This window comes from Stegostoma tigrinum, chromosome 10 (assembly GCF_030684315.1).
Source record: "Stegostoma tigrinum isolate sSteTig4 chromosome 10, sSteTig4.hap1, whole genome shotgun sequence".
NCBI classification, from domain to species: domain Eukaryota; kingdom Metazoa; phylum Chordata; class Chondrichthyes; order Orectolobiformes; family Stegostomatidae; genus Stegostoma; species Stegostoma tigrinum.
In genome coordinates, this window is record NC_081363.1 from 79321891 (window position 1) to 79346773 (window position 24883).

General features: G+C 42.4%; 1 protein-coding gene across 4 annotated transcripts in view; it reads left to right on the plus strand.

Annotated features, from left to right (window-relative positions):
* The first annotated feature begins 8814 nt into the window (after window positions 1-8814).
* The window catches only part of si:dkey-13p1.4 (transmembrane protein 151B), a 187609-nt gene continuing 171540 nt past the window's right edge, over window positions 8815-24883 (plus strand). For 2 of the 4 annotated variants that reach the window (XM_048537126.2, XM_059649295.1), the window contains exon 1: window positions 8816-8903. In XM_048537126.2, coding sequence (XP_048393083.1) covers window positions 8832-8903 — 72 coding nt within the window. In that variant the 5' untranslated portion in view covers window positions 8816-8831. Of the gene's footprint in view, window positions 8904-24883 lie in introns of all 4 variants that reach the window. The other 2 variants (XM_059649294.1, XM_059649292.1) reach the window with 2 other exon arrangements.

Below are 24883 nucleotides of genomic sequence, written 5' to 3' on the forward strand. Positions count from 1 at the left end.
TGGAGGATCCTTTGCAATCAGTTGAGCTGGCACTTGAGGCCTCAGTTTCTTCTTTTAACCAAAATACAGAAACTCCAACAGTGGAGCACAACTTGGTTATGGTTCTAGAGTATCAGATTTTGAAACAAAAACAGAAATTGCTGTAAAAACTCATCAGATCTGGCAGCAGCTGTGGAGAGAAATCACAGTTAATGTTTCAGATTCAGTAAGTCTTCCTCAGAACTTGTTCAGCCATGTTTGTATCCATGTTCAAGGTCCTGAGGAAGGTCAGTGGACCCAAAATGTTAACTCTGTTTCTCACCACAGATGCTGCCAGACCCTCTGAACTTTTCCAGCAATTTCTGTTTTTGTTTCTAATTTCCAGCATTTGCAGTTCTTTCGGTTTTTATTCAGGCTAGATTTTGAGTTCAATTCACTGAAATGGGACTTGGATCCCCAGCCTACTTGAAAATGCTGCTACAGAGATTCAGAGACTAGAACAGATCCTCTTCAGCAAGGTGGACCTCGAAATATCAGACATTTCACTGGTTCCCTCAATACCCATATCCATGTCATCAAAATTATTATTCAGCACTGTAGCCACCATTTCCTCACATCAAACAGCATTAGCCACTGCTGAATTCCATAGGCATTAATAAAGTGGGGGCTCATGATAAGCCATATATTTAGCTTAACAGACATCCAAATATTGTGGCTTCGGAACCAACTCAGAGACCGAAAATTCTGTGGTGGGTAACTCAACTCCTGACTCCCCAAAGCCTGTCCGCCATCTCTAAGGTACAGTTCGGGAAAGCTCACCATACAGCTGGGTGGGTGCAGCTCCAAAAATACTCAAGAAATTTGACCCCTTTTAGGGCAAAGCAGCATTTTGATTGACACCTCATTTGCCACTTTAAACATTGAGTCCTTCTACTTTTGTCAGCCATGTGTACCATCCACAAGATGCACTATGGTGACTCCCCAAGAATCCCCCGACAGCAAATTCCAAAGATTTGCTGACTTGAAGGACAAGGGCAGCACATGTATGAAAACATCTCCAAATGCAAGTTTCCTCCAAGTTACACAGCAACCCATTTAAGGGAAAGTGGTAGGAGAGTGTTATTATGCGTTAGAGACGTGGCGTCATATAGCACCTCAGTCCAATCAGTCCATGTCAACCATTATTCCAACTGAACTAATCCTGCCTACCTGCTCCTGGCCCGTATTCCTCCAAACATTTCTTATTCATTTACCTATTGAAATGACTTTTAAATATCGTAACTATACCAGCATATACCACTTTCTCTGTGTAAAAAACAAGTTTCACCTCAAGTCTTCTGTAAATCTTTCTCAACTCATCTTAAAAATATGTCTCTGGTCTTGACATCCCCACCCTAGGCAAAAGACACCTGCTATTCCCCTTATCCATATCTCTCATGATTTTATAAATCTTTATAAGGTCATCTCTCAACTTCCTATGTGCCAGTGAAAAAAGTCCCAGCCTACCCAGCCTCTCCCCATAACTCAAACCCTTCATTCCCAGCAAAATCCTGGTAAATCTCTTCTGAGCCCTCTCCAGTTTAATAATCTCATTCCTATAAAAGGACAACCAGAATTGCACGCAGAACTCCAGAAGAGGCCTCACCAATATCCTGAATAACCTCAACATAACTTCCCACCTCTTGTACTCAAAGTGTAGTGGCTTAGGTAATTTAGTTGCTTAGTAATCCAGAGTTAATGTCCCGGGGACATGGTTTAAATGGCAGCTGGTTAAAATTTAAACTCTTGTTAATAAGTAATCCAAACACAAAATGGACCTCAAAGAAAATGACCATGGGTGGAATCTTCCAGGCCTCCCTGGAGCTTTTAGAAGGGTAGATGGAAGAACCTAATTAGACATGAGGCATTAATTCAGTTTCCTGATGGTGGGTTAAAGTTTTAATATTGAATTGTCAGAATGTTTCAGGAAGACCAGCCTTTGAGAACTTCTACCTTCTATGCAGAAAGGAGAGTCATGGTAATAGGGATGGGAGGGAAGAGTGGGACTGCATTTTTAGACTGGGGGCAATAATGGCATAATTAGGTGCACTGGGAAGGCAATAAGAGCCCAAAGATCTCAAATGGTAAACAAACATTGCATTTCTGATATTTCCTCATATGTCGGTACTTCCATGCCAAATATTTGAACAACTTCACTGAGCAGCTGTACTTGCATTGCTGAAGTTAAGGAGGAGGAGAGGAAGAAGAATACTCAGTACCAATAGAACCAGAGTCATAGATATATACAGCACAGAAACAGTCAAATCTATTCATGCCGACCAGATATCCTAAATTAATCTAGTCCCATTTGCCAGCATTTGGCCCATATCCCCCAGTCCCTTCCTATTCATGTACCCATCCAGATGTCTTTTAAATGTTGTAATTGTACCAGCCTCCACCACTTCCTTTGGCAGCTTGTTCCATACATGCATCAGTCTCTGTGTGAAAAAGTTGCTTCTCATGATATTCTCTTTATATGCATGTTGCTGGAATCAGTGTGAGTGTGGCTAACTGCAGTGGAACACAAGGCTGTAGCCCTGTTGCAGTTAATTTGAGTGTGAACTACTGCTGAACTGCCGCTAACATTATGCGTGCAGGTTACTGCATTGCTGCTGGGTTCAATGAGTGCAAATAGCTACAGCACTTCTGGGATAAGGAGGAACAATTATTGCATTTCAGTGAGATCAGAATATGTGCTGAATAGAGTAATGCTGCTCAGGTCAATGTGAACAAGAATTATGCAAATGTAAATTCAGATTATTTTTAAACTGCAGGGATCAGTGTGAATGCAGTTAACTACAGCACTGCTGGGATGTGACTGCAGTGCTTCTATGTTCCGTGTGACTGCACATAATGGCCCGTATTAGATTGAATCTAGATGATTGCAATGCTGTTAGATCCGTGTAGTTCTGGCAATCTGTGGGCCTCCAATGTTCAATGATATTACAAATCACTGCAGTGTTATTGGGATCAGAATAAATTGAAATGGTTGCAGTGCTGCTGAGATTGGGGTGACAGTGCAGATTATGGCAATGTTGCTGGGAATTGTGCAGTTGGAGATTACAGCATTAATGCAGAGATCATTGTAAATCCAGAAAACTGCAGTCTTGCAGAGATCATTGTGAGCACAGATTATTCCAGTGGAAAGGATTTCTACAATAAGGGGACACAATTCACAATCACGTAAAAACAGTTTAGACAAAGATGAGGAAAATATTTTTACTCAGAATTTTAGTAAATCTTTGGAATTCTTTGCCCCGAAGGTTATGGAAGGTCAGCCATTGCATACATTGAAGATTGGCAGATTTCTAAATACAAATGACATCCAAACATGTGGAGATAGTTTTGTTAAATTTTACAGAAGTGGAAGATTAGTCATGATCACATTGAATAACAGAGCAGGCTTGATGGGCTAAATGACCCTACTCCTATTCCTATGATCCCAGTAGTAATGCAATAATCTATATATACACACTGATCCCAGCTAAACTACAGGAATCTGAATTAACAGTGATCCCAGCAAACTGCAATCATCTGCACTCAAGCTAATCCCAGCATCAGTGCATTAATCTGCATTTATTCAGAGCTCAGCAGCAATGCATTAATCTGCAAACACTCTGATCCCAGCAGCAATGCAGTAATCTGTACCCAATCTGAGAGTAGGAATAAATGGGACATACTTGCATTGGCCAACTGTTACTCATGGGCTACTGCAAGGATCAGTACTTGTGCTCCATCTTTCAGAATATATATCAATGTTTTGGATTTGGGGTATAAATATATTTCCAAGTTTGAAGATGACTCAAAATGAGGTGGAAATGTGTACTGTGAGGAAGGTGCAAGGCAGCTTTGAGAAGATTTGGATAAACTTAGCAATTGTGCAAGAACCTGGTGGATGAAATATGATGTAGAAAACATGAGGTCATTCTCTTCATTGGGAAGAACAAATGTACAGAATATTTTTGAAATGGCAACAGCTCAGAAAGTGCGGATGTGCTAAAGGACCTAAGTGTCCTCAATAACAGAAGGCTAACATGCAGGTGCAGCAGGCAATTACAAACGGTAATGTTATGTTAGATTTATCACAAGAGTACAGGAATAGTGATGTCTTGCACAACTATATAGAAGTTTGGTTAGACTGCACCTGGAGTACCATGTGCAGTTTTGATCCTAATACCTGAAGAATATTCTTCTACTTGAAGAAACACAATGAATTTTCACCAGACTCATTCCTGGGACAGCAAATCTGACTGGGCAAACTGGGCTTGTATTCTCGAGAATTTCAAAGAATGAGAAGTGATCTCATTGAAACTGACAAAATATTTAAAATGATGGATGAGGTAGATGCATATCACTGCAGTGTTCCAATGGTCAGTGTGAGTGCAGATTTTGGTGCTGCTGGGATTAGTGTGAGTGCAGATTATTATATTACTGGAATCAGTAAAAGGTTACTCCAGTGTTGCTGGGCTCAGACTGAGTGCAGGTTCTTACAGTTCGCTGCAAATGTTGCTGCTATCATTGTTAGTCCCGATTTCTGCAGTGCTGCTGGGATCAGAATTAATGCAAATGACTGCAGAATGGCTGGGATCAGTGTGAGTGTGGATTATTGCATTTTTGTTGGGATCAGAATGAGAGCAGATAAGTGCACTACTGCTGAGATTAGTGTGAATGCAGATTAGTGCAGTACTGCTGGGAACATTGTAATACTCTTTCCCCAAAGCTGCTTTTCTTCATTTATTGTATCAAAGGTTTCATTCCGACAACCTTACTCGATTCTCTATCACTCTTTCTTCATTTTGTTCTGCACACTTTTCTTTTTCTGATCTTCTCTGGGTCACCTACACTCCTGTTTCTTCATTTTCACTCCTTCCACATTCTTATTTCTGATCTTCATCCTCATCAGCTTATCGACTCACACTCACACCTTTACTCTAGGACGCACATTCAATGTGCTCCAGTTTGTGTTCTTTGCCTCTCCTTTTCTACTCTGAGCTATTTCCTTCCCTTTTCTCTGTGCTTTCTACAGTTTTCTTCTTTCTCTTGGTGCTCTCTTATAGTTGCCTAATCCTTTCTTTCCTCATTTCCCTTCCTCTTGATTCTTTGCCTCTTTCCTCTAGACCTCAGCTCAACCTGACCAGATTTTTTCACTCCTACTTTCCTCTTTGTTCCCTTTGACCCTCTACTTTGTCTGCTTATTGTTTCCTCCTCTACGTTCTTTTCCTCTTTTCACCCATTATCTCCCTTTTCCTAACCACCCACCCTTCAGACCTATTCATTCTCCTGCTTCTTTTTCTACATATGTCCTTCCTTCCCTCAGACTTTTCCAAAGATTCTTTATTCATAAAACTTCTAAAATTACATTAAGTGACTGTTCAAAGTTGACATTACATAAAGGGCAAACCAAATGCTTTTCTTCTAATACCATATATTACTCATTACACTTACAATTACAGCTGATATTTATAAGATTCATTACATTTCTGACGTACAGTCCAGGAGATTTACCCAGTTTTGAGACTCTTGGTGTATTAAGGCTGAAAGGGTTTAGACAGTGACATATCCCCATTGCATCTGTGTGGTAGCTGCCCAAGAGTGAATATGACCCTCAGCACATAGTCCTGGACGTTGGAACCTATCTGTCTACAACTCTTGGTCAGAGATAACTCTTGCAGTAAAAGACCAACAGGTTTTCAGCAGACGAAAGGGGGGTTTTCAATATGTTGATGGTCCTACATATGCTGAGGTGGTTTCTCTCAGTCTGCATCCCTGGGAACAGCCATAGAGAACAGAGTTGCAGAGCTGCTCAAGGTGAACCTCAACAAAAACCATCTTTTCCAGGCCTTCTTTGCAAAGGCAAATTCAACAAGGAGATAGGTAAGGATCACTTCCCCACGCCTGCAGGCTCGAGGGCAGTTGCCAAAGTGGGTGAGGCACCAGGCATGTACGAAAAGATCTGGTTAATGGTGAAGGACTTTTTTAAAAATTCATTTAATGAACTGTGGGCATCGATGGCTGGACCATCTATTGCCCATCCCTTGTTGCCCTTGAGAAGGCAGTGGTGTTCTGCCTTCTTGAAATGCTGCAGTCATGTGCTGTTGGTAGACCCACAATGGCCCTAGGGACAGAATTCCAAGATTTTGACCTTGCAACACTGAAGGAACAGTATATATTTCCAAGTCAGGATGGTGAGTAGCTTGGAAGAGAACTTGCAGGTGATGGTGTTCCCACATTTCTGCTGACCATGTCCTTCTAGGCAGAAGTGGTTGTGGGTTTTGAAGGTGCTGACGAAGGAACATTGGTGAATTTCTGCAGTGCATACTGCTTTTACTGAGCATTGGTAGTAGAGAGAGTGAATGTTTTGTGAATGTGGTGTTAATCAAGTCAGCTGCTTTGTCTTGGGATAATGTCAAGCTTTCTTAAGAGTTGCTGGAGCTGCACACATCAAGAAAAATGTGCAGCATTCCATCACAATCCAGGCTTCTGCCTTGTAGATGATGGACAGGCTTTGGGGAGTCAGGAGGTGAGTTACTCACGACACAATTTCTGTACTTTGACCTGCCATTACAGGTCATATTTATATGGCTAGTTCAGTTCAGTTTGTGGTCAATGGTGACCCAAAGGATGTTGAAAGTGGGGTGTTCACTAATGGTAATGTCAGCAAATATCGAAGAGCCATGAATAGATTCTCTCCTGTTGCAGATGGTCATTGTCTGGCACATTGTGGATACAAATGTTACTTGTCACTTTTCAGTCCAAATGTGGATCTTTTCCAGATCTTGTTGCATTTGAACACGGACTGTTTCAGTATCTGAGGAGTCACAAATGGTGCTGAACATTGTGCAATCATTGGCGAACATCCCTGTTTCTTACGTTATTTTGGAGAGAAGATGACTGGATGAACTGCTGCTGAGATGTTCTCAGCTGAGATGATTGACCTCCAGCAATCACAACCATGTTCCTTGTGCCAGGTATGAATCCAGCTGGTGGAGAATCTTTTCCCCGATTCCCATTAACTTCAGTTTTGTTAGAACTCCTTGGTCCATACTCGGTCAAATGCTACCTTGACATCAAAGGCTGTCACTCTCAGCTCCCCCCTGGAATTCAGCTGTTTAATGAGGTCAGGAGCTGAGCCCAAACAGGGCGTCACTGAGCAGGTGCTGCTTGATATCACTGTCAATGACACCTTTCTCACTTGACTGATGATCAAGAGTATACATACATGGGACAGTAATTGATGGAATTAGTTTTGTCCTGCTTTTTGAGTACAGGACATGCTTGGGCAATTTTCGACACTGTCAGGTAGATGCTGATGTTGTAACTGTACTGGAACAGCTTGGCTAGGGGAGCAGTGCTGGAGCACAAGTCTTCAGTATCATCGCTGGAAATTTGACAGGGCCTGTTGCCTTTGCACTATCCAGGACCTTCGACTGTTTCTTGATTTCACATGGAGTGAATCAAATTGGCATTTTTGATGCTTGCTGGAGGAGGCCTAGTTGGTTCATGCATTTGGCAATTCTGGTTCAAACATTTCAGCCTTACCTTTTGCACTGATGTGCTGAGTTCCCCTATTCATGAGGATAGGAATATTTGTGGAGCCTGTTCCTCCAGTAAGTTATTTAACTGTACATCACCATACAACTGATGTGAATGACTGCAAAGCTTAGATCTGATCTTTTGGTTGTGGAAACTCTTAGATCTGTCTGATGATGTTATTTAGTTCGATTGAGCCTCATTTTTAGGCATGCCTGGTGCTGCTCCTGGCATACCCTACTACAATCTTCATTGAAGCTCCTCACCAGCAGCCACCTGACATCTTGGTTCTCATTGTTACATCTGGAGGACATCACATTTGGTGCATTACCAAGATGGGCCTGTGGTTCCCCAAAGGTGTTTATCTACATAAACCTTTCCACAAGGTACAGTTGGGAGAGCACATTCGCAGAATCCCTACCATGTGAAAGCAGGCTATTCCACCCACTGAGTCTACACCAACCTTCCAAACAGCATCCCACCCAGACCCAACCCCTTACTGTATCCCATGGCTGTTGCACTTAACCTACACATCCTTGGACACGGAGGATAATTTAGCATGGCAATCCACCCAACCTGCACATCTTTGGACTGTGGGAGGAAGCCGGTGCACCCAATGGAAACCCACATAACCGCCTGAGGGGGAAAATCGAACCCCGGTCCCTGGCTCTGTGAGGCAACAATGCTAACCACTGAGCCACCCATTCCATTCACTGCCTAGGACCACAGCAATCCAGTCTTTCGAACACCAGGAACAGGTAGAAGTTCAGAGGTGTGTTTACTCCTGCGGGGGGGGGGGGGGGGGGGTGAAGCTGTTCCACGCGCATCTTGATGCAGCCACTGTTGCCCTGTCAACCAATCTTTCATCCCTAACCTTCCTTCTTCTGGAGTCTGTGTGTGTCTGCTGTCGGTCTCCACCAGTAACTGAACCGCATGCAGGTGCACTGTTTTTGCTTTTTGGGAGGAGGAGAGAAGGAGAGGGGAGGAGCTGGGCACATCCCACCGCAGTAAGGCTGGAAAGGAGGAGAAAGGAGCTCTTGTATGAGAGAGAGAGGTGTAGACCCTGAATACCAAATAGACTCCTGGAGCAGCTGTAGCCGAGAGTACCTTGGACCATCCCGGAAATCCTAGTTCACTCGCCTCTTGCGGGCCAGCATCATGTGGCTGAGCGGCGTCTCAGGGATCCGTGCTTTCGGTGAGGAGGAGGAGGAGGTGGCGGCGGCGGCGGCGGCGGCGGGCGAACGAGCTCTCGTCCGCCAGGGCTGGCTCTGAACGGAGCGCAGATGCAGCCGCAGAGGACTGCAGCTAACGGCAGCCCGGGCCGGGACGATGGATGGGCGGAGGTGCGGGAGGAGGTGAGCCCGGAGTGTGGGCTGTTGTCGTTTGAAGGGGGCGAGGGGCGAGGCTGTTGCAGTGCATAGGTTTTTAATTTTTTTTTGCAAGCATCCAATTGAAAATATGACCCAGCCCAGGCAGTGCAGAGAGAAATGGGAATATTCTGCACATTGACGAGTCCAGGGGTCGGCAGACTAGGGGTTGCAAGCCAGGCTGTTTATTTTTCGTTTCGGTGAGGTCGTTTGTCAAGTTTTCACCTGTGTTTCGGCTTTAGATCGGAGGTGGGGTGTTCGGTAGGGACTCCGAAATTTATGCTTAAAATTGCAAGTGTCATGAGCTGCCCGTTAGCAGACAGAGAGAGAACAAAACCCAAGATAATGAGGGACAGGGTGTTTGAGTACGAGAGAGAGAGGTGACTGCAGAAACGCAGAGTGCTAGGGAAACCCACATATGGAGACCGGAATCTTGTCAGACTGACCTAGAGACAGGCGGAGACAGACTAGGGTACAGGCAGTTCCACAATGCCTGAAATCACGCTTTGGGAATGGTACAGAGAGCCGAGAGAGGGAGACAGACACCTGGGAATGAGACACAGGTAGAGACAGATGTATTTCTGAGATGTAGAGATAGCGGGACGCCAACATAGCCAGGATCGGGAGCGAAACCAGGTCGGCAAACATTGAGATTCTCAGCGAGGGAGACGCGGTGGCAGAGACATGGTGAACCAAGAACACGGAGAGTTGGTGGGTGGGGAGCAGGCCGGGGAGGGAGAGTAACCTGCCCGCTTACATGTCAGCCACTCTCCAGCTCAACCCCTGCCCCCTAGCCCTTCCCCGTGTTTGCTTCAGTTCGACGCAAAGGTTTTGAGGAATGTGCAAGATTTGGCACTATCAAAGAGCTCACGGTCTCCCAGTTCACGGGCAGGATCAGAGAAAGCTGATGTGGAAGGAATCCTTATTTTTAAAAGCCCTCATGCCATTCAGAGTGTTGTGGGGCATCAGCCCCTGGTGTTACTGGAGATTTCTGTCTGTATCTGCGCCTGTGAGAGAGAGGTGAACATTCTGCACTCAGTTCAATTTGTATATGCCCTCGTTCTGCAGTGTTCTCGCTGCAATTTAAAGCAGGCTGTATGGTGAGAACTAGTGAAGCGTTTAAGAGCCTGTGGGATCTGCTATCTGGCACCACCAGATGCTTCCATTTTAGCGCACCTCAGATCCATTAGCCCTCCCGCCAAGCGGATGAGCCTGGAATTTAATTCCTGGAGGGGGAAAGGCTACACCATCATGGAGATGTCACCGGGGTGTGAGAGTGTAGTTTATTGCAAGGAGATATATACCGATTATACCCAGTCTATCTGGAATTGTATGTTTACTGACATTATACCCAGTCTCTCTGAGACTGTGTACTGACATTGCAGTCCCGAAGAAGGATTACTGGACCCGAAACGTTAGCTCTGATTTCTCTCTACAGATGCTGCCAGACCTGCTGAGGTTTTCCAGCAATTTCTGTTTTGCTTCTTATACCCAAATCTAGAACTGTGTACTGAAATTATGCCCAGTGCAACTTATGGTTTTGTTCAGGGGATATCAGATCTAACCAATTTGATTTAATTTTTCGAAGACATATTCAGGTTTTTAGATGAGGATAATGTATTTCATGTGGTCTAACACAATGTGGAGCTGGAGGAACACAGCAGGCCAGGCAGCATCAGAGGAGCAGGAAAGCTGACGTTTCGGTTCCCCCCACCCCGACTACATGTCCACCCTGGACCTCCTCCAGTGTCACAACGACGCCACCCGGAAACTGGAAGAACAACACCTCATATTTCCGCCTTGGAAACCTACAACCCAATGATCTCAATGTGGACTTCGACTTCACTTGCTTCAAAATCTCCCCACCCCGCCCTCATTCCATGACCAAAGCTCCCTCTCATCGCCGCATCCTTGATTTGTCCGTCCTCTCTCCTACCTGTCCGCTCCTCCCACCTCACTGACGAATCCTCAGCACTACCTACCTGCCCTCACCTATCACCATCCCACCTACCTTCCCCAGCCGAACACCCGGTATTTATTTCAGAGCCCCTCTTCCCATCCCCCATTTCTGAAGAAGGGTCCCAACCTTAAAGCTTTCCTGCTCCTCTGATGCTGCCTGGCCTGCTGTGTTCCTCTAGCTCCACACGGTGTTATCTCAGACTCCAGTATGGACAGTTATTATTATCTTCTTGATGTAGTCTAGTTGGACTTCAAGGCCTTTGTTAAGGTCCCATTGTGAGACTGATAGCCAAGGTAAGAGATCATGAGATCCAAGAAAATCAAATTGGATCCAGAACTGGTCCAGTGCTTGGAAGCAGAGGGTGATGGTGGAGGGTGTTTTTGTGACTAGAATAGCATGTCAATTGGGGTCCCACAGTTATCACTGTTGGGGCCCTTGCTGTTTGCAGCATATACAAATGATTTAGAACTGAATGTATGAGAGTTGATTCGTAAGTTTGTGGATGATACAGAAATTGGTGGGGTGGTAGGAGGATAGCCTTAAATTACAGGATGGGCTCTTCAGATTGGTTGATCAATAGCAAATAGAATTCAATCTGGATAACTGGCAGGTAGTGCACTTGGGCAGTACAAATAAGACAGTGCACAATGAATAGTAAAACCTTGGGAAGTACCAAGAATCTGAGGGACCTTGCTGCACATGTCCATTGGTCCCTTAAGGTATCAGGACAGATGGATAAATTTTTTATGAAGCTCGCCTTTATTAGCTGGGACAGAGAGAGATTAAGAGCAGGAAGGTTAAGCTGGAACTGTTGGTTAGGCCACTGTTAGAATATTGTGTGCAGCTGTGGAATCCACATTATTGGAGGAATGTGATTGCACCGGAAAGGAGGCACAGAGGAGCTTTACCAGCATCTTCACAGGATCTTTAGAATTGTAGTTATGATTAGAGATTGGGTAGACTGAAGTTGTTGTCCTCAGAGCACAGGAAGCTCAGGGGAGACATTATGGAAATGTATAGAATTAGGTGGGCCATAGGATAGAAAGGAAGAAACTTCTACCCTTGGTAGAGGGATCAATGATTGGGGAATAGATTTAAGGTGAGGGGCAGGAAGGTTAGAGAGAATGTAAGAGAGAATTTTTTCCACTGAGAGTGGTGGGAATCTAAAACTCACTGCCCGCTCGAGTTAGAAACCCCAATAACATTTGAGAAGTATTCAAATGTACACTTGCGAGGTCAAGGCTATATGCAAAGTGTTGGGTTAGAATAGTTTCCCATTCCAGACAACTTAATTTGGTGTAAGTTTCATTAGTTGCCATGTGTGATTTGAAACCATTGTTCCCAGAGCATTATCTGAACTTCACGTTTTCACTGTGCCTCCAGTTCTCTTACTCCTTTGTTGTTTATTTGTTGTTTATTTAGAAACACAGTCCTATAATCTTCCTTAACTGCCTGATCAACTTGCTCTGCCACTTTCAAGGAGTTGTCTCTGTTCTTGTACTGCTTCAAAACAGTACTAATCAGAGAAGAATCACTCCTGCATACTGTTTCTCACTAATAGTAATTTTACATGAAATAGCATTTAAATTGCACCTGGCATATTCCTGATCACTTTACTAGTCTATCTCTGTCATCCTGCAATCTCCCTACTTTCCTGCTTTCTAGTTAGTACATTGTTAAGTTTTATGTTGTCCACAAACTTTGTAATTGTTTTTTACTGTACTCATGTTCAGGACACATATTTTAAAAAAAACAATGATCCTGTTATCCACCCCATTCAGAGTTGATTGCATGCTCCTATCCAGTCACAAAAATACCCATCCATCAAACTTGTCTGCATCCAATCCCTTAGCCAGTTACATATGCAACTGAGACTGTCCCTTCAGTCCCGTGTGATTTACAAATCAATCAATTAAGTAGTACTTTATCAACTGCCTCTACCAAGTCCATATTTGCAACATCTCTTGCACTACCTTCATCAACCCTTACAGTTATTTAATGGGAAATTGTCCTCACTATCTGGGATTGCATTCATTATCTGGACATGTACCTGATACCCACTCAATGTCTGGAATCTTCCCAGTATCTAGAATTGCATTCACGCTCTGGAGTTTTGCCTGTTTTATTTTTTATTGGAACATGTGTTGCCTGTTTCATGTTGACCTATGCATGCATTGCAGCCCTTTACCCCTGAATTGTGAAGCGATACAGAGAGAAGGAGGCTGTTTGGTCCATCATGCCTGAGTCATTTCTCTGATACAGCTTTTCTCTTTCTCAATTCCATACTATCTTGGCAATTTGTTGTCTTCACCTATTTTTCCAATTTCCTTTCAAAATTTACCATTGAATCTGCTGCCACCAAGCTTTCAGGAAATGCAATATTTTCTCATGTTGCTACTGAATATTTAACTGTCACTTCAGTTCTGTGCCTTCTAATTGACAATCTTTCTTCCACTCTTAACAGTTTCTCCTTATTTATTTCACCAAAACTGTCCATGATGTAAACATCTGTAAACCTCCGTGCTCTAGGGAAAACAACCCAATTTCTCTTTCTAACTGAAGTCCCTCACACCTGGCACCATTCTAGCAAGTCTCTTCTCTACTTTTCCTTAAACCTTGACATCATTTCAAAAGTTATGGTGCTGGAATCGGGTACAATTCTCCAGCCTAAACAGTATCAACAAAGGTCTAGCATTGCTTTCTGGCTTTTATACTCCCCTATTAATAAAACCAATGATATTATATGCCTTTCAGACAACTTTCTCAACTTTTCCTGTCATCTTTATTGATTTGTGTGGATAAGGCCCCAGGTCCCTGTGTTGTTGCACTCTGTTTAAAATTGCACCATTTAATTTGTATTGCCTTTCCTCCTACCAAAATCTGTCACTTCATATTTCTGAATTAATCATAGAATCCCTACAGTGTGGAAGCAGGCTGTTTGGCCCATCAAGTCCACACTGACCCTCCAAACAGCAGCCCACCCACACCCACCCTATAACCCTGCATTTCCCATGGCTAATCCACCTAGCCTGCACCCCCTGGACACTATGGACAATTTATCATGGCCAATCCACCTAACTTGCACATCTTTGGACTATGCGAAGAAAACCAGACAACCTAGAGGAAATCCAAGCAGACATGGGGAGAATGTACAAACTGCACACAGACAGTTGCCCGAGGCTGGAATCAAACCCACATCCCTGGCACAATGAGGCAATAATGCTAACCACTGAGTCACCATGCCACCCCTAAAAATTCCATCTTCCATGCTCTGCAACTCATGAGTCTGTTTGCGAGCTTGTGCAGCCTTCCAAATCTTTGGCACATTTTTCAGTTTAATTTCAGCCCCAGAATTGGAATATTATTTCCTGTATACTCCAGTCCCATTTTAACATAGTGTATCAGGAAGAGCAATGGGCTGACACCAAGCACTACAAACCTCCTTCCAATCTAAAAAATAATGGCATTACTCTGTGATTTCTGTCCCTCAACTAACTTTATATTCATATTGCTGTTGTTTCTTTTGTCCTAAGGATTTTAATTTTGCTAATATGTCGATGATCCGGTACATTGACAAATCTATCACTTCGTATTTCAGAATTAATCATAGAATCCCTACAGTGCGGAAGCAGGCTGTTTGGCCCATCAGGTCCACACTGACCCTCCAAACAGCAGCCCACCCACAGCCACCCTATAACCCTGCATTTCCCATGGCTAATCCACCTAGCGTGCACATCTGTGGACACTATGGGCAATTTACGATGGCCAATCCACCTAACTTGCACAAGTCCCTTTGTATATTATAAACTGTACGACCCTCATCAGCTTTCTTCCATGACTTCACTGAAAAACTCAATCAATAGTCATACATGATTTAACTTAAATCTATGCTGACATTTATTTATTAGCCTTTTTTCTCAACTGCTATTTAATTTTGTGCCAGATTGTTGTCAGTAAATATTTTCCCACCGCTGGCATTTAAACTAACTTGCGAGTAGCTGCTCTCTCCCTTTTTTAAACAGGACTTTAACATTTGCAGTCTTGCTATCTTCTTGAGCCATTCCAGTAGCTCCAGAGGTCTATAAAATGGCAGCCAATACCTCCTCAACTGCTGTCCTTGTTTTCCCTCAATAACCTGGAATGCAATCCTTTCAGTCTGAGTGACTCTTTTACTTTGAGATGGTCTTTTAGCTACCTCTGTTTTCAATTTATGTTTATCCCATTCGGTCTTCCTACTAGCTTCTCCTTTGCTGTGAACCAGCAGCATTCTTTTATCTAATGAATTGCGATTTGACATAGTCACTTGTTATCTTAGCCCCACCTCTGAAAAATATCGATGCCTGCTTCCTAATCAACATCTCCTTTGTCTGACCTCTTTTTACTTACTGGGGGTCAGTTAGTTCAATTGCCTGGATGGCTGGTCCACAATGCAGAGTGGTGCCAACAGCGCAGGTGCAGTTCCTGCTCTGGTTAAGGTTGTGAGGTCACTGTGAAGGCACCTACTTCTCAACCTCTCCCCTTTCCTTACGAGTGGTGACCCTCAGGTTAAACCACCAGCAGTTGTCTCTTTCACTAAGAAGACCCCAGCATTATGATTCTCAGGAGTATGGTGACTTTACTTTCTTTATATGTATACTTTTGATTTTCTCTAATGCTGGCCAGCCTTTATTGTCTCACACACTCTTTGCCTTTCTACATTTTGTGTTTATCTCATTTTAATTTCTACTTTTTGTCATCCAAAGAACTCCAGCTTTGGACAAATCCCTTCCCTCCAAATGGGAATATTCAACAGACATGCCATTTCCTCTTTTAAAGGGTTTTCCATTGTTCATTTATTGTTCTCCCTGCCAATTTTTGATTCCAGTGGATGTGTGGCAGATCCCTTTACAGTTCATTGAAGGTAGCTTTCCTCCAGTGAAGCATTTTCACACTTCATTGAACCCTGTCCTTTATAATAACAATTCAAAACCTGATGGATATGATCTCTGTTTCCCAAATGCTTTCCCATTGAAATATGCTTCACTTGGCCTAGCTTGTTCCCCAGAACCAGGCATGCTCCTGTTTTCTTCCACACGAGGTTGGAAACATAATGATCAACAATGCTCTCTTGCACACATCACACCATTGTTACAGCGGAGGAGGACGACCCATTTTGTTTGTACTGTCTCTTCAAAAGAGCATCTTGTGTTATGCCATTCTTCTGCTTTCTTCCTGTAATCTTACACGTCATTTGTTTTCAGAAAATAAGGCAATTCCTTTTTGAAAGCTTCAATTAAACTTGCCTCTACCATTCATGATTTGCGACGTTAACCACTCAATCTGTGTAAAAGCCTTTTCCCACATCACTTTTGTTTCCTTTGCCAAGTACCTTAAGTCTGTGCCCGCTCATTCTGAATCCATTCACAAGTAGGAACAGATTTTTTTTTCTTTTATTCGTTCACAGGATGAGGGTGTCGCTGGGTAGACCAGCATTTATTGCCCAGACCACATTGTTGTGGGTCTGGAGTCACGTGTAGGCCAGACCAAGTAAGGATGGCATTTTCTTTCCCTAAAGAGCATTTGTGAACCAGAAAGGTTTTTCCACTGACAACTGAAATAGACTCATGGTCATCACTAGTTTTCTCTATTCCAGATATTATTGAATTCAAATTCCATCATCTGCTGTGGCACCCAGAACGTTGTTCTGGGTCTCTTGATTAACCATCCAATGATAATACCATTAGGCCATCGCTTCCCCTCATCAAGTTTGCCCTCATCTAGTCTGTCCAGCCCATTCGTGATAAATATCATTCCCAAATTTCCTTTCAGCCTGCTCTTCTCCGAGGAAAACAGTCCTATCTTCTCCAATCTTTGTAACTTCAGGAATCGTATAACATTTCAGATTTTTCTCCTTATTTTTGTTTGCATGCTCCCAGTTTGTCTTGGAGACTCTCTAAACTGTCTGTGTAATTTGATTTAATATATACTAGTCTATCTCCTTCCCGTTATCCAGTTGTCCATAGGATACATCCAATCATTGATATCTTCTCGATTGTTACTTAATTTTGACCACATGGATTCTGTGTTTGACCGTGCACATACATCAAACTTCTCTAATGTTCTAATACAAATAGTTTTCCTATAAAGCGATAGTTGCGTTCTTGTGTGACCTCACGCTATAGAAAATTGCTGTAACTGTACAGCAGAAAGTGTGCATATGCAAACAGTGTCTGCTTTTCATCAATTGCATTACAGTGAATTCGTGTTATAGCAGAGATACGTGTAGTTTATTTGATCAATACTACCATCCCTTATTTCTTCCTGATCTTGCATTTCTTTCACAGGCCTTTATGCATCATATTTCCCCTCTCTAATGCTTCAACCTGGTAGCCATATTACTGCCATATTCGCACAAACACATTCCCGCAACATTGGGTAATCTTCCCAAGAGGACTTTGCTTCTAGCACCTGTGAGGTGCAACCAAATCACCTGAAAAAGGTCCTTTCCGCCTCAAAATTATTCTTAGTATCAAAGGAGATAGCAGGAGAGGGTTCAGAAGAGATTTACCAGGATGTTGCCAGGTATGGAAGATTTGAGTTAGAAAGAAAGGCTGGATAGACTGAGACTTTTCTCACTGGAGCGTAGAAGGTTGAGAAGTGACCTTATAGAAGTTTATAAAATCATGAGGGGTATAGATAAGGTTAATGGCATGTGTCTTTTCCCTCGGATCGGGAATTTCAAGACTACAGGGCACATTTTTAAGGTGAGAGGAGTGAGATTTAAAAAAGACGAGGGGCAAATTTTTTACATAGAGGGTGGTTCATGTGTGCAATGAACAATGAAGTGCTGGATGTGGATACAATTACAACATTTAAAAGACATTTGGATAAATACATGAATAGGAAATAGTTGGAGGGATATGAAGCCAGGAGCAGGCAGCTGGGACTAGGTTAGTTTGGGGTTATGTTCGGTGTGGCCTGCTGTTTACGTGGCAATTTATGTCCACTTTGGATCCAGCAGACAAGAAATAGGTTGAAGGAGCTCCCTACCATCGGTTTTTATCTACTGCATCCAGTTTCCTTCTCATGCAATTTTGCTCTCTGCAGCTGTGCCTATGCTGTCTCATTTTGAGAAGCTGCTGAGCCTGCTCTTTTTCCTCTCAACATGAAACAGCCGTTCTCACTATCTGTATCACTGTTTCACTGTTTCAGAAGCACGGAGTCCTCCTCCCTCTCATTCTTCTAGGTGCTGGTCACTGTCTCTGGGTCCTCCCCTCTGTCTTGCACTTTTAGACACTGGTGACCAAGCTAATACAAATGACTTCATTTTGTTTTTCTAATCCTGTCTTAAAACCAAACAATCTAAACACCTTCCTTTAACGCTTTGGGAGACCTCTACTCATCTGCTCGCTGAAACATACTAATTTAAAATCATGGTTCCAAAAAGACTGCTTTAGTTAATTATTAAACCTCTTAGCAAAAAATGACCAATGCCCATATATCAGGAGTTTGAAATCTAAAATCTAAAATAAGTTATACAGAAGTCACACAACTTTGATTGCAATTCTAAATTAAGTAATCCAAACATTCAAAACTAAAGTAAACTCACTCAATCTCCCAATGCGAGTTGTTCTTTTAAAACATTAATCTGATTCACCACTCACATTCTTGGACGAATCTATCCATGTATCAAGTGTCACTGAAATCTACTCATTAGTTCTCGATTTATTTGTTTACAGCCAGAGTAAAACCATGACCTAATTACTGAGACTAGAATTTTATTTCAGATTTAATTATTAATTGTGTTTCAGTTCCCTGAACTGCAGTGATGGGATTTGAACCCGTATTAGTCTGGATTATTAGTCTAGTAACATTACCACTGCATTATGTTCTCCCTCTGTACCTATTTCATACTTGTCTTTACCTACTCAATAAGAACATATGAAGAAGGAGTAAAAATAGACCATCAGATGAATCAGTTGTTGTGTTTGGTTGTGGTGTATTTGGATTTTCAGAAACCTTTTGTAAAAAGATCCCACTTAGGAAGATGGTAAAGATAACCAGGGTATATGATATAGGAGATTACATGTAGACTGAAGCTTTATTTAACAGAAACAAAAGACCAGGAACAAATTCTTGGGTTGGCTGTCTGGAACCAGTGGTGAACCAGACGCATTAGAGGCAGTTTGATCCTGGGTATTGAGGAATTTTCTTGTAAGAAGTTGAGTAAATTAATCTTACACTCATTGGACTTTAGAAGAATGAGAGGCAAACTTAACTAGATCAATCATCTCAGCTCCAGGACATCTCTTCAGGTTACCTTCGGGGAATGTCCTATGCCCAACCAAAATCAATAACATCAGACAAATGGATGTTTGCTGATGATTATACAATGTTCAGCACCATTTGTGAGTCCTCAGATACTGAAGGAGCCCATGTCCAAATGCAACAAGACTTGGACAAGGTTGAGGTTTGATCTGACAAGTGGGAAATGAATTTTCACCACACAGTGCAAGGCAATCCAAACATTGATCTTTGACATTCAATAGCATCATTATCATTGGTTCCCCAACTGTCAATATCCTGGAGGTTACCAGTGACCAGTAGCTGAACTGTGCTAGCCATATAAATATAGTGGCTAAAACAGCAGGTCAGAGACTGGGAAATCTTCCATGAGTAACTCACCTCTTGACTGCCCAAAGCTTGCACACTATCCACAAGGCTGAGACAAGAGTGTGATGGAATACTCCTCACTTGCACGGATAAGTACAGCTTCAACAATACTCAAGAAGCTTAACACCATCTAGGACAACGCAGACCACTTAACTGGCAGTACATGCACAAAAGTTCAGGCCCACCACAGTGGCAGCAGTGAACACCATCTACAAGATGCGCTGTAGAAATTCATCAAGGCTCTTCAGGCAGCTCCTTCCAAACCCACGATCCCTACTGTCTAGACGGACAAGAACAGCATGCCCACGGGAACATAACCAACTGTAATTTGCCATCCAAGTCACTTAGCATCCTGACTTGGAAATAAATCAGCATTCTTTCAGTAGCGCTGGGTCACAACCCTGAAACTCATTCCCTACTGGCATTGTGGGTCTATGTACACCAATGCTTCAGGATAGCAGCTCACCAGCACCACTTCAATGGCAATTAAGGATGGACCTAACCGTAACCCTAACCCTGCCCCAGCCAGGATGTCCATTTTCCATGAATGAATAAACCGCTAACTAGCTCTGTGTAGGAATTGTCAAAAGTGTTCTGAAAATCCAAACACACCAACTCCACTGGTTTGTTCTTAATTATTCTACAGGATACATCCTCAAAAAATTCCAGTAGATTTGTTAAGCATGATTTTACTTTCCAAAGCCCATGTTCGCTTCGTTCAGTCCCACTAATGTTTTCCAAGTGTCCTTTTATCATTTCTTTTTTAATGGACTAGTATTTTTGTCACTACTGATGTTAGACTGTCTGTATTTCCCTGCTTATCTCTCCCTTCTTTTTTTAAGCAGAGGTGTTACCCTCCAAACTGTATGAATTGATCATGAATTGGAAGACAACCACTAATCCAATACTTCCAGGGGTGCCTCCTTTAGTACTCTGGAATGTAAATTACTAGGCCATGGTGATTTGTCAGCTTTCAACCCCATTAACTTCCCTAGCACTATTTTCCTATTAATACTAATTTCCTAAAATTCTGCCCTCCCAGTAGACACTTGTCTCTCTAACATTTCTGCAAGTTTATTTGTGTCCTCTTTTGTGAAGACAGAGCCAAAGCGTGTGTTCAATTCTTCTGCCATTTACTTTTTCCCTGTTTAAAAAGCCCCTAGCTTCTGCCTTTTATAGACCTACATTTGTCTTTGGTAGTATTTTTCTCTTTCACATTTATGGAAGGTTTTATGATCAGTTTCTATGTTCCCTGAAATTTTATTCTCCTACTCTATTTCCTTCCCTTTTGATCAAACTTTGTGTTTTTTTTTGCTAAATTCTAAAATGCTCCCTTGGGTTTGCTGCTTTTCCTGGCAATTTGATATGTCTCCTCTTCGAATCTAATATCATTTCTAAATTATTTTGTAAGGCATGGTTGAGCTAGAAAAAAATCTTTTATTTTTGTGCTCGACAGGAATGAATGTGTTGTAATTCACGTGTGTATTCTTTAAATATTAACCATTGCTTATCAACCTTTTTCGTAAGGCTCCCCAATCCATCCTTGACTATTTAGGCCTTAGATCCCACATAATTCCCTTTTATTTAGATTCCGGGCTCTAGTTTTAGATTTGACTTCACTCTCCATTTTAAGGAAGAATTCTGTCATATTATGGTTGCTTTTCTCTAGGTGACAGCAAAATTGTTAATTAATCCTTTCTCATTGCACAGTATAAGTCTGGAATAACCTGTTCTTTGATTTGGGTCGAGTATTGGTCTAAAAAACCATCACATACACACACGAGGAAATTCTCTTCCACAATACCATAGCTGGCTTGGTTTGTTCAATCTATGTGCAAATTAAAGTCACCCGTGATTAGAGTTGCATCCTTATTTCTTGCATCGTTGATCTCCTGTTTAATTATCTTCCCTTACATCTCTACTATTATTTGGGGCCTGCAGGTAAAATCCCCCTTCAACTTCAAAAGTCAGTAGCTGCAGCTGGACATGTCTTTTGCACATGTGGTCACCAGCAAGATTGGAAGTATCACTGACTTTCCGCATAACGTAGGAGGAGCATAATATGAATGTGAGCGCTACTGCCATGCCTTCCGTTTAGATTAAACTTATTTATTACTCCCTTTAAGAATATTAATTATGTTAGGGACATTATTTCACACCAAACCCATCCCTACAATCCAAAGCCCTTGCCTTAAGTCTCGGAAGACCTTACATTAAATCTTAAATTTACTTATATTAATGTTATTTCCTAATTATACTGGCCCTAACTTTCTCAGTGAAATCAAGTACTGTTACTTTTTTGAAAATAATCTCTTTTCTATTTTACGGTAATTGTAGACAATCCCTAACAGCAGTTTCTTGCCAATCAGTAAATTTACAATTTTTCTGTGATGTCACTTTGTTTTATTCACCCTGTTGTCAACTCAGCACAAGCAGGTCCCTCTCTTCTCTGACTCCATAATAGGCTTGGTACTGACCCTTGCTGTATCCTGTTACATGCTGACAACCTGGATACGGTCCTGCATTTTTACCTACTGTGTTTTCTGCCCATTATCGTTTTCTCCCCTCAGTCAATGCAACTATGTTGCCAGTAACCCCATGAGTTCCAACTGTGTAACAACTTTTTGGGTAGAATTTTTTCAAATGCTGTTTGAAAATCCAAATATACTACATATGTTGATTCCTCACTTTTCCATAGATTCTAAAAATCTTTAACAGATTTGTCAAACATGATTTTTCTTTCATAAATACAAGTTGAATCTGATTAAAGTGATGTGTGAATGAAGTGATAGTGATGAGAGAGAAACATATCAACCAATTGAGTAGTTAGGGTATGGAATGCATTTCCTGGAAATGTGATGGAGGCAGGTTCAGGTGAGGCACTCAGGTGGGTACTGGATTATTATTTGGATAGAAATGGTATGCAGGGAAATAGGGAATGGGCAGGGGACTGGCACTAGAACTGGCACAATGGGCCTCTTTCAGTGCCATAACAATGTTGTGATTCTATAATTAGATTATGACTTTCAAGTGTGCTGTTACCACGTCCCTACTAATTGGTGCCAGCATTCTGCTGACTACTGATGTCAGGCTAACCACTTTGAGGTTCCCCATTTTCTGTCTTTTTAAACAGCAAGGTTGTATTACTGCTGTTTAATTCTTGGTCACTGAAGAACTACAGAATCTAGACAATTCTGGAAGATTTAATTGAATGTATCCATTATTTATACGGCTACCTTTCTAGGTTAAGGTTGTCAAGGCGAACGAATTTGTTGCAACTTAGTCCCATTAACTTCTCCAGTATTGCTTATTTACTTTTGCTGAATTCTTTGAATTGCTAATTCTCATTAGACTTTTGAACTCCCAATATGAACTCCCTTTGAATCCCTACAGTATGTAAGCAGGCCACTTGGCCCATCAAATTCATGCCAACCCTCCAAATTGCATACCACAAGACCCATCACCCCCACCCCTTCCCCCCCCATAACATATCCCCCACTTTCCACGGTAACCCACCTAGCCTGCACATCCATGGACACAATGAGCAATTTAGCATGGCCAGTCCGCCTAATCTGTCCATCTTTGGATTTGGGAGCAGCCAGACAGAACACACACAGACAGAGTGAATGTGCAAACTCCTCCAGGCTGGAATCAAACCTAGGCCTCTGGCGCTGTGAGGCAGCAATGCTAGCCTCTGATTCACCATGCCATCCCTGTTATTTTAATATTATTGTTTCAGGAATATTTATGCCCTCTTCACCTGTTGAGGCAGATAAAGTATTTATTTAACCTCTCCAAAATTTTATTTTCCATCATCACTTCACTTGTCTCATAGCCCAGATATACTTGCACTAATCTCTTTGCATTTAAGTATGTACAAAAATATTTATAATCTCTTTTCTTGTGCCTTCTACTAGTCCATTCACATACTTCTTCCTCTTTTGTTGAATTCAAAGCACCCATCATCTTCAGGCCTGTCTGCTCTTTTGGCAATGTTGTAAACCTCTTCTTTTAATTGAATACTACTGTAACCTGCCATCATTGGTCACTTTTGTTCTGTGAGCTTGTTGTTTTATTAATTGAATTGTGTTCGTTCCTTAAATACAGCCATCGTGTATCTACATTCACATTGTTCATGTTCCTTTGTACCTGTTCCACCTCTTTCTGCTTACCACATTCTCATGAACCTACTCCCCATTTTCCCCTGCACCTAACAACACATGCCTCTGTAACCTCCTTGTTCTGCTGTACCCCCACAATCCCCTGTACCTGCTCCCCAATGCTTGTTGTCCTGTTTTTGAAATACTGCTGTCCACAGTTTTCCCCATACATTCTCCTGGTTCTTCTGGACTTGGTCCCTATCTTGTCCTGTCTTCCATAAGCTCTGCCCAATTTTAGAATTTACCAGCGCCATTTTCATTTGTGCCTCCTGTACACCTTGGTACCTTGTCTGGGGTCAGGTGAGCCTGCTTTGAATTCAGCTGTTCCTGTTGCATCCTGCTGTGTACCTGCAGGTTACATTCTCTGCGTTTTCACTACCTGCACTAAATGGTTGTATACCTGATCAGTTTTTCTCCATTTTAGATCAATGTCCCAAGCTGCTTATTAAGTGTTTCTACTTACATACTCCAAGTTTTTCAGCAACTCCATGAATGTGTTTTAGCTGATTCATGTAGTTCTTTTACCTCTTCCAGCTTCCACTGTTCCTGCACCTGACCCATGTTCTCTTGTTTGAAGTACCTGCTCCATGCTGTCCCTGTTCAATGATCCTCTGTACGTGGTCCAAACTTCTCTCATTATCTGTTCTCCAATCCTCTTAATCTGTTCCATTACCTCTAGTATCCTGCCCCATGTTCATCTCTAACTACTCCAGGAGCAGCACCAGATGTACCTAAAAATGCAGGGGCAACTGGTGAACCTACAATAGAAGGCTACAAGTGTGCCCAACAGTAGAAGCAACATGCTATAGACAATGTTAAGCCATGCCAGTAACACAGCAACCAGCAAACAGATACCAGTCTTCAGCCAAGTCAGTTCACTCTATAAATATTTAAAAAATAGTTGAATGCAGCAAAGGCGACAGGGACCTGACAACACCCCAGCTGAAGACTTATACACCAGGAGTGGTCGCATTGCTAGCTGAGCTGTTCCAGTCCAACTGCACTGACATCAACCCAACCATAATGTGGAATATCGCCTGGGAATATCCTTTCCACAGAGAACAGGATTTTGCCAATTCCCTGCCCATTCATTCATTGCTAGTCATCACAAACATTGACATTGCCATCAAACTGCATGTACTTAGCTATGATTCACTCACCAATGCTCAGCTTGGGTTCTGCAAGATTTGCTCCTA